The 17,469-nt window shown below is 41.3% G+C and overlaps 1 protein-coding gene across 1 annotated transcript; it reads right to left on the bottom strand.

Annotated features, from left to right (window-relative positions):
* Window positions 1-1,178: 1,178 nt before the first annotated feature.
* Window positions 1,179-3,411, bottom strand: LOC122057322 (probable inactive receptor kinase RLK902). The gene is made up of 2 exons (XM_042619375.1): window positions 2,664-3,411; window positions 1,179-1,261 (listed from the first exon to the last, which is right to left on the bottom strand). The coding sequence occupies exons 1-2, from the start codon at window positions 3,409-3,411 to the stop codon at window positions 1,179-1,181; spliced, it is 831 nt and encodes a 276-aa protein (XP_042475309.1).
* Between the last annotated feature and the right edge of the window lie 14,058 nt (window positions 3,412-17,469).

Here is a 17,469-nt window from a genome sequence, read left to right as displayed (position 1 = left end):
TTCACACTACTATGACCCAACCTACAGTGCCACAAATCAAAAGAATTAGTGGGGACAACAATGTAAGCAGAAGAAATAATAGCTTTCTCAATTGTAATATTTTTAATACTTAGTACAAATAACCCCTCACTAAGGTATCCTTTCCCCACAAATACATTGTTCCTAGTGATAACCGCCTTATCACTCTCAAAAGCTAATTTCATTCTTACTTTATTAAGTAAAGAAACTGAAATTAAATTACGCCTAATGTCCGACACATGGAGGACATTGGTGAGAACCATAGTCTTCCCTGAAGTGAGCTTTAACACTACCTTTCCTTTTCCCATAATAGGGGCACTTTGGAAATTTCTCATGAATACCTTTTCGTCTCTCATACTCATGAAATAAGAAAAAAACATCTTTAGATCACCGCAAATATGTCTTGTAACACCAGTATCTAATACCCAATCCTTTGATTTTTCAACCAAATTTGCTTTTATGACCATAGCAACAATGACGTTGTCTTCAACTAGGTTCAGATTTTCAGATTTTTTCTTCTTGAATAGACAATCTTTCTTGAAGTGCCCTGGCTTACCGCACACATAACAAGTGGGTTTCTTCTTCTTAAAAGAAGGCCCATCATTGTATTGACGGTTCTTCCTTTTCTTATCATGTTTATTGGTTTCTATCAAATTCGCTTTTAAACGTTTTTCCCCAAGGTCTTGTTCACCCTTATCTTTGTTTCGGTTCTTTTCTTCAATTTTGATCCTTACAACCAACTGGTCTAAAGTCAACTCCGTCTTCTTGTATTTTGTTGACAACTTGAAAGCATCCCAAGAAGATGCAAGCTTTTCAATTAAGGCATCGGTCACAAATTTTTCTGATAGAACCATTTTTTCCTTTGCTAGCTTTCCAACCAAGATTTGAAATTGACCAATTTGATTTGAAATGGTGTCACATCTTTCATAGTAAATTTTAGAAAGTTAGCCACCAAGTACTTCTTTGAGCCAGCATCCTCAACAGAGTACTTATTTACGAAAGCATTCCAAATCGAATATGCATACTCCAGTGAACTATATACATGGTATAGGTCATTGGATAATGCATTCGAGATCCGATTTTTGCATTAGTAATCCACTTGAATCCAAGCCACCCTTTTGCCCTCCTTTATAGGATCATTGCTTTTTTCTGACATGGGTTCAGTCAAGGCAAATACCACCCCAGTTTGGCCTAATGTAAACAACATCATTTGCCTCCACCATTTGAAGTTTTGACCTCCAAACTGTTCAATTTTGTCAAATTCAGTGACAGTCCTCATCTTATCCAAATCTGGGATAAGATCAATTATCGACGGGATAACATTCTTGAAAATTGAATCAATGGTGGGTAAATGAAGAACCCCCTTACCATTGTGACTAATATGAGCCTCGCCTCCTTGGTTGTTGATTGTTCCTTCAACATTGATGTTTGAGGGATCTCCTCAGTTGGTAGTTCCATCTACGGTGTTGTTGTTCGAAGCATCACCTATGATAGTGATTGAATGACCATCATTGTTGTTGGAGTCATTACCTCTATTGAGGCTTGCATCTCCAAGATTAGCCATGGGATCTTACAACTATCAATTACCTTAAACTTGTTGGGTAATTGTATTACAATTTCTTTTAAAATAAAACAAATTGCAATACAAAGCTTTTGCAGTAGAACCTACTATGATGTTGTAGTATTGATCCTTGACTGAAATGAGACGAGGATAAACTTTAAATAGATGTTGAATCACCACCACAGCAACTGAGCTTCAATCAGAATTGAAGTTGAGTCACACTTGTAGTACTACCTTTAAGGTAATTGATGCTCTCTACTGCCAAGAGTTGTTCTGCATCTTTACCTCCAAGATAAAACAACTTTCCACTAGAAGATGAGACAGTTCTTCTAGTACCTTTTAAGAGCAAAAAGTTACAGCACAACAGCCCTCTCTAACCTTACATAAGACTTAGAGAAAATAGAAGAAAGAGAAAGACTTGTATGGTTGCAAAGAGTAGAAATAGATGGAATGTCAATGTGTGAATGTGTGTTTCTGCAAGGTATTTGGTTGGGTTTATATAGACCCAAAACCAACCCATGCACCCTCTTGAATTCCCCAAGAGTAACCTCCAACTAATGGCAAGTTAATTGGAGAATAATGTCATATGGACATGAATTATGAATTAATTCAATAAATTTAATTAATCCCAATCAATTCATTAGCCCAACTCCTCACTCATGATAATGGTCATGAATGAAATTTAGAGCTCTTATAAGGTGTTATTGATAATTTTTTAGCCCACCTCCCCACTCATGGTAGTGACCATGAATGGACTTTAGGACATCCACATAATGATATTGATCATTTACCTCCATTTGGCAATAACCTATGGTATGAATTAAGAATTAATTTCATAAATGAAATTAATCCTAATCAATTCTCTTTGCCCACATCTCCACTCATGGTAATGGCCATGAATAGAATTTAAAACACCCATAGGGTGTTATTGACCATTTTCTACTACCTTGACCCTAAGGGTTCCACACCATTACAAGTCATAAAACACATAAAAGAAAAACCTCATTTTGAAACTTAATTATAATAAAATAAATATAAATTCTAACAATTAACAAAAACCCAAACACAGATCCAATCGCAATACCTGCAATTGCTCTTCGAGACAATTTCTTCTTTCCATTACCACCACCATCAAAGCTACTCGTCGGCGGCGATGCCCCACCAGGGCATGCAAGGAGTGGTCCTCCACAGAGGGAATTCCGGAGGAATGAACTAGCATTCTTGGTACTCAGACTCGACGGAATTGAACAGTTCAAGTGATTATACGAAACATTAAACTGATAAAGACTCACAAGCTTCGGTAGATCAGGAATCGAACCAGTGAGTTGATTGTATTCCAAATAGAGAGTTCCCAACCTGGTTAGGTTGTTGAACTCAGACGAGATCTCGCCAGAGAAGTTGTTATTAGCAAGATTAGGACGAACGAGATTATATAGACCGAATAAAAACTCCGGGATCTCGCTGGAGAACTGTTTACGCTGCAAGTATAGATTGCAGAGTTCAGTACAAGAGGCGAGATCCAACGGAAGCTGAGCGGAGAGTGAGTTGATACGTAAGCTAAGGGTTCGGAGGTGTGTAAGGTTTCCGAAGATACCCATCGGAATTTCACCGGAAAGGAAGTAACCAGGGAGGCGAATGGTGATGATGGAATTGTTATTCTCGCACTCTATTCCTTGCCATGTACATGGGTTAGCACTTTGGTTCCATGAGATGTATCTACCGACGGCTGCTTTGAATGGCAGAAGTGCGGCCTTTTCCAACGCGAGACCTGGTTTTCCGACTGAAAGGGAAACCAGTGAACAGAGTAGAACAAGGTAATGACGCCACCCCATTCTCGGTTTTCCGAAACTAAAACCACATTTTACCCACACAGCGGTTTTCATCACTTCACCACTTCTTGAGAGAGAGAGAGAGAGAGAGAGAGAGAGAGTCGCAGATATTGGTTTTAAACCCAAAGCGTAGGTTGAAAGGTCAAAAGAAGGGTAATTTTGGGATTTAAAAAAATTGGCTCAAGTCAACGGGGAAAAACTCAAATCAGTGTAACCGCGTCAGGTTTTTGGGTTTAAATGTCAAAAACGAAACGAGAAGGAGAGATGATGTAATTGGTACAAATGCAGGGGGTGATGGATGTAGATTTCTTAAAAAAAAGAAAAGAAAAAAAAGAACCTTTTTTTGATTTAGCACATTCTAAACACAAGGAAAATTTCTTTAAACAAAGAAAATTGTATAATTTTTATATATTTTTTTTCTTTTCTACTCTTGCCTACCAAACATAGCCTAAATGTGTTGTTGAAATCTGAATCATCATCCAGAGGGGTAAGCTACCCACTAAGGCTTTGATTGTATCCTTAGGTGGGTAATTTAAATTGTATCCTTTCAATCACATTTGTCCATCGTTTTAGTTTCTTAATGCTGTTTACATGATAATTTAAACTAGTCTTGATGGATTTAAACTATTATCTCTTAGGGAATCTCTAAGTGCTCTATCTATTTGAGTTAAAGATTCACATACATGAAATGAAATGAGAGCTTTCTAATTAAATCAAAGATTTCTTCCATGTGTTCAATATAACCACCGTTAAAAAAAAAAAAAAAAAAAAAAACAAAAAACAACAAATGCAGTATGTATATATATATATATATATATGGGGAAAGAGAAAGCTACTTCTTGGCATCGGTACACACCAATGAGCACAACTAATGAGAGGGTGTGATGCGAGCTTCTTCAACACAGAGTAGCATGGTCTTTTCAAACCCACTCCGTCTAGATTAAACATACACTAGGAGTAGGGGTGTCAACGGTCCGGGTCGGTGCGGTTTCGGTCCGGTTCCACCGGTTTCGGTGTGAGTTTGGAAGTGATCGAAACCGACCCAATAAGGATTTATCGGTTTCGGTCCGGTGTCGGTTTTGGTGCGGTTTGGGTTCGGGTTGGTACCGGTTTGGATTTATTAGGTTCATTTTGGTTTGGATCGGTTTTTTAAACCGGTATGGAGCCATTAGGAAACAACCAAATGATGAATTGTTGAACTTCGATTTCTTAAATCGATTTGTAACCGGGTTGGTTTTGATTTTTGGTCTAGTTTGAATTCGATTTTCCATACAAATGTATACAAAACTATTCAAATTTTAATTTTTTTAATGAATTTTGGAGTGTTTCGGTTTCTTACTGGTTTGGTTTCGGTTTCGGTCCGGGTTTTGAGCCGGTTTCGGTTTGGTTTCGGGTTCATCCGGTTTTCGGTGCGGTTCGGTTTGGTTTTGGGGTTACAATAATTGAAACCGAACCGAACCAATAAGGCTTCGATTCGGTTCGGTCCGGGTTGTTATCGGTTCGGTCCGGCCGGTTTTACCGGTTCGGTTTAGGAATTGACACCCCTAACTAGGAGGTAGCGTATAATATATATATATATATATATATATAGCTTTCCATTCAAACAATCAATCCATGGGATAGGGTAATGAATAGAAGCCAGAATTTAAATAAACAAAATGAGACAAGATGTTGTCATTTCAAACAATCACTCAAATGTGGAATCCCAAACTCCAAATATTTGCACGCACAAAAGCACAAACTTCACATATGGGAAGGGTATTAGAATAGTGAAGGATTGAACTATAAAGTGCAAACTCGAGCAAGAAATGGGCTTGATCATAAATCATACAAAGACATATGATCATACTGAAGTAGTCAATGTTGCACCAAGGAAATGAGCTAAGATCTAAACAACAAGATATTTCATCTTTAATTTGGTCTACCGGATGAATAAAAGAAGAAACTCAAAATTAAAGCATTGAAATTAGCCCTCCAATTTCCAACATAGCTAAGATCTAATACAATAAGATAATTCAAAGCCATCAAGGAGTAAGGTATTATTTTTATTTTCAAAACAGAAGGGCCTCTAAACCCCTGAACATTTTTGGTGTTGCAGTGTATTCCCCCCCCCCCCAAAAAAAAAAAAAGTATGTAATATATACCATAGTAACAAGGAGCTTTTCTTGCAAATGTCTAAACATAAGGTGCAATAGGAAAGCCTATTCATGTAAAAATGATTTACCACAGAGAAATATGATAGACATACTGAAGAAACTCCATGTAAAACCTTAGAATGAATCTATCATGTTTGAACACCTTAGGAAGAATCCATCATGTTTGAAAATAATTGCCAACTAGATCTCCTACTTTCCAACCAACACCTGCATCTAGATACATCATAAGAACCTTAGGACACCTAGAAGACTCTAGAAAACCTATATAATAAAAATAAATATTTGTCCAAACCTTGGGAAATATTTGTTAGGGTTGGGTGTCCTGTATTCTATACGTTTCCATATAGTTATAATTGGTCTGTATTTGTAATTGGGTTTTGTTTGGGCCAATTACATGTATGAAAGTATAATTATAATTATGTGGGGTTTAAGGTTTTCGGTTCCCTATATATTGTCTGTATGATGATAACCATAGTCACAAGCAAAGGAAAATCACTTTGTGAGGTGGAGAGGGTGTAGAGAGTTTTTTAGGTATAGTGAAAATTCTCTATTCTCTCGTGTAGATGTAGGCAATCTTGTCGAACCACATTAAATTCATTGCGTGAATATTTTCTTGGGTTTCTTCCTTGTGGTTATGCATTCGTCCCCAACAAGTGGTATCAAAGTGAGGAAACCTATGCGGAGAAATCTAAGGAAAGGGTGGTGCGCAAGGAGAACAGAAGAAGGGAGAAACATTGTATGATCTCAAGGTAAAAATCCAAGGTATGATTCCAAGTTTCGATTTCAAATTGTGAACGAAAAAAAAAAAATTTGGTTTGTACAGTGCGTAAGGAAGAAGAGAGGAGAGAGAAGAAGAAAAAATAAGGTATGAAATAAGGGGTTTTCCTCAATTATTTGCACAAGGAAGAAATAGTTCTGCATGGTGGCTTGTGTGAAAGAAAAAATGAGTGAAAGTGATTTGTACGGCTCTTAGTTTTAAAAAAAAGAATAGAAAAAAAAAAGGGGTTTGAAATTAGAATCCAAGAAAGAGAATAGAGTTTGTGCAGAGAACGTAGAACATACAAGGGAAAAAGGAAAACAAAAAAAGCGTAGAAGTGGATTGTATGGATTAAAGTTGATTTATTTTTTTGATATGATATTTTTTTTCATTTTCTTCCTCCCAAGTACGGGTGGTGTGGTTTGTACAAAGGTTTTTTTTTGAAAAAAAAAGTATTTAAATCTCATACTGTATGAGTTGTTCTATACAAAAATTCTGTTTTTATATAGAGGGTGTGATACAAATATTATGATTTCCTAAGGTTTCTCAGCTTTTGGACACAGTGGAACAAACAGATTAGGAAAATTCCACTCTGTTGGTGCAATTCATGTGGGTTCGTGCAAGATTAATGGTAATCAGGTTTATTAAGATTGATGGAAGACACAAGTCAGGTAAATCAGATGGTAGTGAAGGATTCAAGTTTCTCCATTGAACGCTTAAATGACCATAATGACTTCACCTTGTGGAAAAAATAGGTGAAGAATATTCTTACGTGAGAGGGACAGTCAAGGCTCTCAAGAAGTAATTGGAAAATTAGAGAAGATGAAGGCCAATGAGTGGCTAGAGTCGAGGGATTTAACAACCAGTATGATCCAATTGTGTAACACCCCAAATCTCACCTCTTTACATTAACTGTGAACATGCAAAAGTAATATGCTGGAGAGGCCAACACTAGCTTGGTTGGCAGCAGTGGAGTGGCAGAAAGGAAAGAATGACCTAATATGTACCTGTGCCTTCTACGAACAGTGTTGGATGAAACAACAAGAAAAGTGGCCCAACAAGTATTTATTAACCTTTCATAAGGGTTAGTAATAAAAAGGGGCTAAACAAACTCTAAAAGAGCAATGTATATATATATATATATATATATTTGAACATACAATATTATATATATTATAAGGTAGTGGACATATTACAATAAGTTAAATAAGGAAGTTAAGAAATTAAAAGTTGTAATTTAATATAGGTATATAATGTATAAATCCGAAATTTGAAACCATATAGTATAAGTATTAAGGGTTTACTTATACATATGTTATATTCTAGTCTATAATATATTAGTTAGTGGGTCACTAAGGGGTTATGATAGTGGGCCACTAAGGGAGTTAGTGGGGCTATAAATTGCCTCTACCGACCATAATAGGCTCATTTCTCATCTTCACGAGTTCTAAATAGCAAGAAGAAGGAAGAAGAAAGAAGAAAGAAGCAGAGGAAGAAGAGAAAAGAAGAAGAGAAGGGAAGAGAAGGAGGTTCAGCTGGAGATTTTATTCTTAGGATTTTAGTTCTTAGGTCTTTGATAGAGGGTTCAACTATTGTAGACACCTAATTTTGTCACCCTCCTCCGACTATGATGAACTACGGATCTTGGATGCAACTTCTTACTCCCGATCGACAGAGATAATAATTGATTGAGGTAATTCGGCCCGAAAACATTCCATACCTATCTAAAATCCCGAAAACCCTGTGCGAGAAAAAAGAAGGGTCCAATTATGATGCTTTATATACAAAGGAATTAGGTCCTAGGTGACCGTACAGATGCATAGTATTCAGAATTATGATTCCAACTATATATGGTACGTCAAAATTGGACCTTCGGATCTCCCGCAATCGCTCCCAAAAAATTACATCCGAGTCACGCGCACCCCACCAGCCCTGCGTGCCTATGCTTGTCTCGTACGCACCCTACCTTCCCTGTGCACCCAGGCTTGCCTTGCTTGCACCCCGCCTACCCTGTGTGCCCATGGCCTACCTCGCACGCACCCCGCCCGCCTCGCACGACCATGGCTTGCCTTGCCCGCACCCCTACCAACCTCCAGCGCCCACACCAACCACCAGTGCCCCTGCCAACCTCCAGCACTTGCCAACCTCCAGTGCCCATGCCAACCTCCAGTGCCCCTGTTAGCCTCTAGCGCCCCTGCTAACCTCTAATGCCCCGTCCAGCCTCTAGTGCCCCTACCAAACTCCCGAGCCCCTGCTAGCCTCTCCTGCACCCCCGCCTGACCTAGTGTGCCACTGTCGATGGTCGGAATATGTGTTTCCATAATCGGATCGGTGAAGATATTTTCTCTTCACCCACTTGTGCACTCTACACTGTTCCGCTATCATACCCTACATTGCGAGTTCCTATTGGCCCAAAAAGGCATCCTTTTACCTCATTGGCCCAAAAAAATTACTTTTCACCCATTGGCTAAAGAAATTTACCCTCCACCCCATTGGTCCAAAATTTCATACTTTCACCCCATTGGTTTAGAAAAATCACTTTTTAACCCCATTAGTTAGAGAAATTCCTCTTTCCTCCCCATTGGTTCAAAAATTCTATAAATGCCCCCCTCCCTTTGGTTGTAGACACGACACACACTCAAGTCTCCTAGGAGCATCCATAGTAGAAAAGCTCTACCTCTCTCCTCTCCTTCCCCCCTTGAGGTTTTTCAAGTCTTCGGAGAGATCTTCATCGGATCTTCGAAGTGTTCTTCGGTCCTTCGAAATTCTTCAATCCTTTGCCTTCTTTGAGTGAGTTTTTTTTTTTTTTTTGCGAAGGAAAAGTTTTCCCTTAGTCTCCCAACCCCTCTTGAGGTTCTTCAAGTCTTTGGAGAGATCTTCATAAGATCTAAAATGTTTTTCAGATCTTCGAAGTGTTCTTCCGGCCTTCGAAGCTCCTCAATCGTTAGAGTTAGCTTATCCCCAACGGAAGCTTTGTCGGAGTGCCACCTCAGCCTAACCCTCCCATAGCCTATCCTCAGCAGAAGCTCTGCTAGAGTACCACCTCAGCTTAGCCCTCCCATAACCTATCCCCAGCGAAAGCTCTATCGGATTGCCACCTTAGCCAAAATCCAGAAGTAGCCCACCCTTGGTGGAATCTCTGCCGAATCAATACCATTGTCAAAATCTGAAAGTAAATATTCCTAGTCGGAACTCTGTCCGAATATTACCACAATCAACATCTCTCGAGAAAGGAAGTTGGAGGTCAAGACCTCTTCCACTAAACCAAGAGAATCCAAAAGACAGTTCGTGTAGACACTAATCGGGGTTCTACCCCTCTTGACTCGAAACAAGGGTCAAGTTCAGATATAATTTCTCACCCAAATTAGCATAATGTAGACTTTCTATTGATATTGTTTTAGTGTACATAATCATTTAAATTCAGTTAATGTATATATGTGCGATAACTTAGCCATGCATGCAGAATATGAATAATTGTGGAAAATGTTCGTTCTTAAGCATCTCGTAGGAAGATCGGTTAAACTGGGTAGATTGGGTGCCTAACACCTTCCCAATTCTACAACCTGACACATATCCTAAATCTCTGGACCAGACCAACTTTCAGGCCCTTTTCTTAGGAGTCAGGCCCGCCCCTAGGTCTTAGGCCCATAATCCTAGGTGGAGACTCCAAACCCTTTTTTATGATCTCAATCCCCCGTATTGAACCATCATCAAATCTCCGTCTCAATGACGACCTTTACACTCCTGCGAAATAGGCCTCCATGTATCTCCGAATGGCGGTATGATAGTACGGGGCCTGCAGGCAAGCACACACAACACACCCCTCCCCAAGAAAGATAAAGAAAGGAGAGAGGGATGAATGCAAGTCTTTTTCCCCCCAAGGGAAGAGAATTCTCTAGCTGCTACCTTCACAGTGGCGACTCCATTGGGAACTATCAAGCTTCTGACACTAGATGCTACCACTATAAGCAAGAATATTTTCCACCACATTTATTTGAAAACATGTTTGGCTAATCCCATGTTTGTAATTGTACTCGCTAACCGCATCTTGCATCGTGCTCGAAGTGAAATCATTTGGTGAGGGACTCCCTATCATGCCCACACCCTTAGGGAGGTCAGTGCATGTCATAGAGAGTACTCTGAGAGAAAATGGTAGCTGCTTCCTGTTCAAGGGTGTGGAGTATTGTTAAACGGAGAGGATATTCGTAATTGTGCTAGCACCCTCGGGGAGATCCGTGCACTTTATGACATTTTGAGATCGAATAATGATATTCCTGCATTACACTTTTGCACACAATCATTCACGGTTCCACCACCCCATGGCCAGTTGCTTGACCTCATGTGTAGTCACTAGTAATGAGCAAGGAAGTCACCCCCTTGATCTCGTACCTTTGGGCATATCAAAAGGATCATATACCTTACGTGTATAGATCCTGTCAAGGAAGCCTTGTTAGTCCTATCGCATCCATCGTATGCTCGCATATGTAGGAAATAGATGGAGAACACTAGGAATGCCACAAGCTAATTTATATAATTTGCTTGAGGTATTGAAAAGGAATCTTCATATGATACATTCTAGTCATAAAAAAATTCTCTCCTAAGTGGGTTTCTCGGTTAACTCGCTTAAGCCCGGTATCACCTCCATTGTCTCTCCGAGATTGTGTAGCACCAAGTGCTTACAACCTAGTTCACATGGATCCACACAACACTAAATCACCCGAGCAAGCATGGGTTCACCCTGTCCTTGTAGACAGAGATGGATGAGGTTAAGAGTGGGCTAGCTTAGATATTACACATGCTCTGAAACCCTCCTAGGGTTGAACCAGCACAAGTTACAAGAGAGTTGGATCAGAATGGACCTACGGGTCATCGAGGGACATCTTTCCGAGTTGACTCAGGAGAACCAGAGCAAGTCAAGCTAATCGATCAGAGAGAAGTTTTACCTATCCATCCAAATGGTCAACGGGGAACCTATTCTAGCGCCCCTCCTCCTAGGGTAGAGATTGAAGATGAGGAAGAGGAGTTTGCAGCACATGTCCGAATGGTACCTCCAAAGATGGAGAGAGAAAGAAGAGTTAGAGAACAATTGAAAAAATTAGAAAATCTGATCCGAGTAGGAAAGAGTTTAGAAAGTTAAGTAGTGGAATCCAATGAGATGAGTTTCTTCTCCGGGGCAAAAATTCTTAAGAAATTCAAGTGGCAGACCGATAGGTTTGACAGGTCAGGGGACCCCAAAGCTCATCTCAAAGTCTTTCTCAGCATCTCTAAATCATTACAGCTTGGTAACAACCAGATGAGACAAACCTTCATGTTAATCCTATCAGGATCAGCACTAAGGTGGCTCACACAATTAGAGTAATCCCAAACGCAGAATTGGACAACAGTGGTGAAAGCCTTCACTATGTAGTACTCATACAATACTGAAGTGGATGTGAAGCGTCGGGAGCTTAAGACATTAAGACAGTGGTCCAGAGAAGGATTCACCACCTACTTAATGAGGTTTAGGGATAAGGTAGCAAGATGGCAGATCGGCCTTCTAAGGTAGGGAAAGTAGAAATGTTGATTGAAAACTTGTCTAAGCCTTATTATAATGTTCTTTACTACCAAAATCTATAAACTTTTGATGCCTTAATAGCCATTGACACACGTGTGGAGAATCGAATCCTAAGAGATACCCAATATTAAGGATCCTCCCAAGATGTAGGAAAGAATACCAGAGTTAGATGAGGAAAGGGTCCCAAAACCAATGTGGTAGGCACGGTCCAACAATCGATCTCACCTGTCACCTCTTCATCACTATTTGTGATACAAGCAGATGCTCTTGTTCTGAAGGCTCCCCACCCAAGGAGACAATTCACTGATTTGGGAATGTCCATGGCAGCAGTGTATGAGAAGTTAAAGAAATAAGGATTACTAGGGACAGTGTGTCACACCCCGTTCACACAGAACCGGGCTAGTGACCGGGTTAACACCGGTTAACCCAAACCTGTCAGGATCATCTGATACAGTATTCCACCATAACATACACACAACTAAGAAAATATTCATCAGTTCAGCGGAAGACTTGGTTTACCTATGAATATTCCCATAATACTTGATACCCAAATTGTAATACAATAGTTAAGTACATGTGGGCCCGCAAGCATGATATTTACATAAAAAGAATACAATTTACATATCAAGCACTCAAAGGAATCATCAAAAATCAGATAGTACAGCTCAGCTCGGTATCAAAGGTAGAGCTCAGCTCGATATCAAAGGGTAGAGCTCAGCTCTGCATCGAGGTTAGAGCTCAGCTCAGTATCAGAACTATGGTCTCGCAACACAACCCTCGCACGAGCAATCCGTGTCGTGCTCTAACTCCTCAAAGATCCACCAATCCTCTTCAGGGAACTCAACTTTGAGACCCGACTCGTGCTCTTCAGATGGATGACCTGCAAAATCATCTAAAAGAGGTGCACATGTGAGATGAGCTCACTAGCTCAGTAAGTGGAAAGAAGGACCACAAAGCAGTCCACATAACAAATTACAACTATATGCACTATATGCTATGCAATACATTTTAGATCACATCCACCTAAGCAACATTACTAAGTCTTTGGTTTAGTGCCACTCCAACCACAGTGCGCGTATACTCCGGGTACGAGCCGCGAACTCCATCCCCCGATACGCCTATAGGGCTGTCGGAGAAGGCCCACCATGAGTACTCGAAAAAGTAAAACATGCCGACCACCGGCTCTCAACATAGAATAAATGACAGAAATTAAAGGTGCTGATTCTAGCAATTTAAAAGCAGTACGATTGGCCCTGTTGAATATACCACCGGGGTTGCTGACTGTCCTAATGACCAGCCGGGCGTAATGTCTAACCGCCACAGTGACCCGACAACTGCGACCACTGCTTCCCCCCCAAATGGTAACCCAACACCTTAACCCCTGTTGGGAAGGGTCGTAGCACGGGAAGATGATAATCCTAAACCGCATGCTCCTATATGACAATAGTATGATTGCATAGTACCACTGCGTCCCATACCACGGGCCACCAATGCACTCGTTTCTAAACCGACTACGGCATCTAATCTATTAATGTATCATGCACAATGATGTCCACATTCATCACACATGCATATCATCACTTGACATATAGAAAATAAACACAGCACCCAAGGCATAACTATGTGAGGATGACTAATCTACATAGCATTTTCATGATGACATGGCTAGTCTAGATACAATTAAATGAATGCCAAACAGTGCCTTGAAACAAGGCTAAATGTCCTCTTCCCACTTACCTGTAGTGTACAAGGACTCACGCTCGGTACGGGTGAGATCCGGTGCGAGAAACGTACATGTTGGTGAACCTAACATAAGTGAATGGGGTTAGTGTTTCACCACTTTGGGATCAAAATTAACAAGATCCAATGACAAAATCATGTTTAGAATCCTAAACGAAGGTCGCACGTCCGTTTTGGGTCCAATCGGACGTAAAAATCACATTTCGGGTGGGTCGGACAGCCCACCTGTCTGACCCACCAGTCAGACCCACTGGTCATGACCGACGGGTAGGTCGGCCCCCTGATCGGCCCACCGGTCTGACCCACCGATTGGGCCCGAGGGTCCTGCTAAGATCGGCGGGTAGGGTGGCCTGTCGGTTGGCCCACTGGTTGGGCCCGTCGGTTGGGCCCGAGGGTCCTGCCCTCTCAGGCGGGTGCCCACAGGCGGGCCAAATGGCCCACCAGTTTGGCCCACCGATCTTGCGGGAAACTACTGTTTCTTCCCAAACTTCCCCCAACCTTTGGGGATTCAAATGGGGCTTTTCCAAACCCATTCTTCATACATTCAAGGTCTCATAAGATGGTTCTAACCTAGATCTAGGTTAGATTTAAGGAATGGAAAGCCATCTTACCTTCTTTGCTCAAGAACTCCTTCAAAATCCCAAAATCACTTCCAATCACCAATGCTTTTGCAACCGTGGAAACCCTTCTTCAAATCCTTCAAAATCAACACATAAACCATCTATTAAACCTTAGATTCATCATCTCAAGGGGGATTTACAAGACCTCAAGGATCCCTACCCAAATCAAGGGTTTTTACTTGGGTATGGTGAAAGCTTAAGGAACCCAGCCTTTGCTCACCTCTAAACGTAGATCTAGCGTTGGAGATCACTCTTCGGGTGTCGGAATGGGAAGATCAAGCCTCGACGCCACTGAAATCCATTTCTTCTTCCTCTTCCTTCTCTTCTCCTCTTCTTTCCCTTCTTTTCTCTCTCCTCTTTACTCCTCTCACCAACGTCCGAGCGTCATAAATGAGAAAAGAAAAAGGAACATAAATGCTATATATACTTCTTAAAATAACCAAGTATTCACATGGGTGGGTCACTCAGGTGGGTGGATGCGCCCACCTGTGTCCGCCCACCTGAGGGCCACAACTTGGCCAACAAGTGGGAGTTTTGACAGAATTCGGCCCTCGGCACGAATCTCACTCTTGGCATAAGATGTAATATACATATGTGCCTTAAGATACGGCTACATACCTACTTTATCCGTACATGGCCTTATGATAGGTGCATGTACACGGCTTGGGTAACCCTATCTCTTCTGGCACTGGCTCGGACTTGTCGGGCCAGCCGGTGTTTAAGGTCACCCTTGCCATCATAGTCCATAAGGAACCCACTTTAACTCTCTCTGGTTCGGGTCCTGCATGGTTAAACCAGGTCAACCGTGTACTCTGACCGGGTTTAGGAAGTAGGGTATTACATTTACCTCCCCCCTTTTTGAAAATTTCGTCCTCGAAATTGGTGTACCTGGTTGTTCAAAGAGATGATGGTACTTGGCTTGGATTTCATCTTCTTTCTCCCAAGATGCTTCTTCAAGTGAATGATTAGTCCATCGCACCTTTACATAGAAAATGGAGCGGTTACGAAGGGTCTTCACCTTTCGGTCCAAAATTTGAGCCGGCTGCTCTATGTAGGTCATGTCAGCTTCTAGGTATTCTGGTTCCACTAGTAATACATGAGAGGGATCATGAACGTATCACTTCAGCATGGATACATGGAATACATTATGAACATCACCGAGTGAAGGTGGCAGAGCAAGCATGTAGGCTACTGAGCCAACCCGGGCTAAAATCTCAAATGGTCCAATGTATCTTAGGCTCAACTTCCCCTTTCTGTGAAACCTTTGCAACCCTTTAGTAGGAGAGATCTTGAGAAATACCTTTTCTCCTGGCTGAAATTCAATGTCTTTTCTGCGGGTGTCTGCGTAGCTCTTTTGACGAGACTGAGCTGCTTTAATCCGTTCTCGAATAACATCGACCTTGTCACAAGTCATCTGTATCATTTCAGGTCCTAACATTCGACGTTCGCCTACCTCATCCCAATACAGAGGAGTTCTGCACTTCCTACCATATAATGCCTCATACGGAGCCATCCCAATTGTAGCTTGGTAACTGTTGTTATAGGTGAACTCCATAAGGGGTATATATTCTTCCCAACTACCACACATTTCCATTGTACATACCCTGAGCATGTCCTCTAATATCTGTATGGTTCGCTCCGACTGACCATCGGTCTGTGGGTGGAAAGCAGTACTCAAATTCAACTGTGATCCCAAGGCACGCTGGAAGCTTTTCCAAAATCTGGAAGTGAACCTTGGGTCCCTATCTGATACAATGCTCATTGGCACTCCATGCAAGCGCACTATGTTATCCATGTAAAGTTGTGCTAGTTTGGCCATAGAGAACTTGGTCTTGATGGGAATGAAATAAGTAGTCTTAGTAAGCCGATCAACGATCACCCATATCGCGTCCATCCCCTTAGGTGTACATGGTAGTCCGATGATGAAGTCCATTGTAATCTTTTCCCACTTCCATTCTAGTACTAGGAGTGGCTGAAGAGTACCATAAGGTCAATGCCTCGCAGCTTTTACTTTTTGGCATGTAAGACAAGTCGCCACATACAGAGCTATTGTGACTTTCATGCTTGGCCACCAATAATTTTGTTTGAGGTCTTTGTACATCTTTGTACTTCCTGGGTGGAGTGAGTACTCGGAGCTATGTGCTTCTCGCACTATTTTGTCTTGTATATCCAAATCATCGGGTACACACAATCTGCCTCGAAACATCAATGCCCCATCACTGGCTAAAATAAAATCTGGGTCGTTCATTAATTGATCTTGAACCTTAACTCTGATCCGCTGCAATTCAGGATCCAAAGGTTGTTTCATTATTACCTCTTGCCTAATAGTCGGATGTACCTATAGAGCCGTCAAGGATACAGTCAACCATTTAAGGTTTTCTGGTTGACGTTCCAATTCTAAGGTTGCTCCTTCATATAAGAGAGCTTCATCCATTAGTGTCGCCTCCTGCACAAGGGGTGGGCTGACTGCTAAGCATGAGAGTGACATAGTCTGTGCCTTCCGACTCAATGCATCTGCTACTACATTAGCCTTGCCGAGATGATATTGAATGTTGCAGTCATAATCCTTCATGAGCTCAAGCCATCTCCTCTGCCTCATGTTCAAATCCTTCTGGGTGAAAAAGTACTTAAGGCTTTTGTGATCACTATATATCTCACACTTCTTCCCATACAAATAATGTTGCCAAATCTTAAGGGCAAAAATGACTGCAGCTAGCTCCAAGTCATGAGTGGGGTAGTTCTTCTCATACTCCTTTAGTTGTCGGGATGCATTCGCTATTACCTTACCACGTTGCATGAGAACACAACCCAACCCAACTTTGGAAGCATCGGTGTAGACTGTCATTCCACCTGTGCCTTCAGGGATGGTCAACACAGGCACCGACACCAAACTCTTCTTCAATTCCTGGAAACTCTTCTCACATTCCTCTACCCAGTCGAATTTCACACCCTTTTTGGTTAATTTAGTCATTGGCGCTGAGATTCGAGCAAGATTTTCAATGAAGCACCGGTAATATCCAGCCAAACCCAAGAAGCTTCTAATTTTAGTGACATTCTTAAGGCTTTCCCATTCTACTACTGCTTTCACCTTATCAGGATCCACTTCAATTCCAGCCTTAGACACTACGTGCCCCAGGAATCCAACTTGCTCAAGCCAAAATTCACATTTGCTGTATTTGGCAAACAATCGTTGTTCTCTCAACCTCTGTAACACCATTCTCAAGTGTTGAGTGT

This window comes from Macadamia integrifolia, chromosome 2 (genome assembly GCF_013358625.1).
Source record: "Macadamia integrifolia cultivar HAES 741 chromosome 2, SCU_Mint_v3, whole genome shotgun sequence".
Lineage (NCBI taxonomy): Eukaryota > Viridiplantae > Streptophyta > Magnoliopsida > Proteales > Proteaceae > Macadamia > Macadamia integrifolia.
This window is presented reverse-complemented; position numbering and strand designations above follow the sequence as displayed.

Bases quoted from the DNA above. Each gene is read 5' to 3' on its own strand.
- LOC122057322 (XM_042619375.1), bottom strand. From the start codon at position 3,411: ATGGGGTGGCGTCATTACCTTGTTCTACTCTGTTCACTGGTTTCCCTT. The intron at 1,262-2,663 runs GTATTGCGATTG...AAAATTGAACAG, and splicing joins GTCTCGAAGAGCAATTGCAG to TTTGGAGGTCAAAACTTCAA.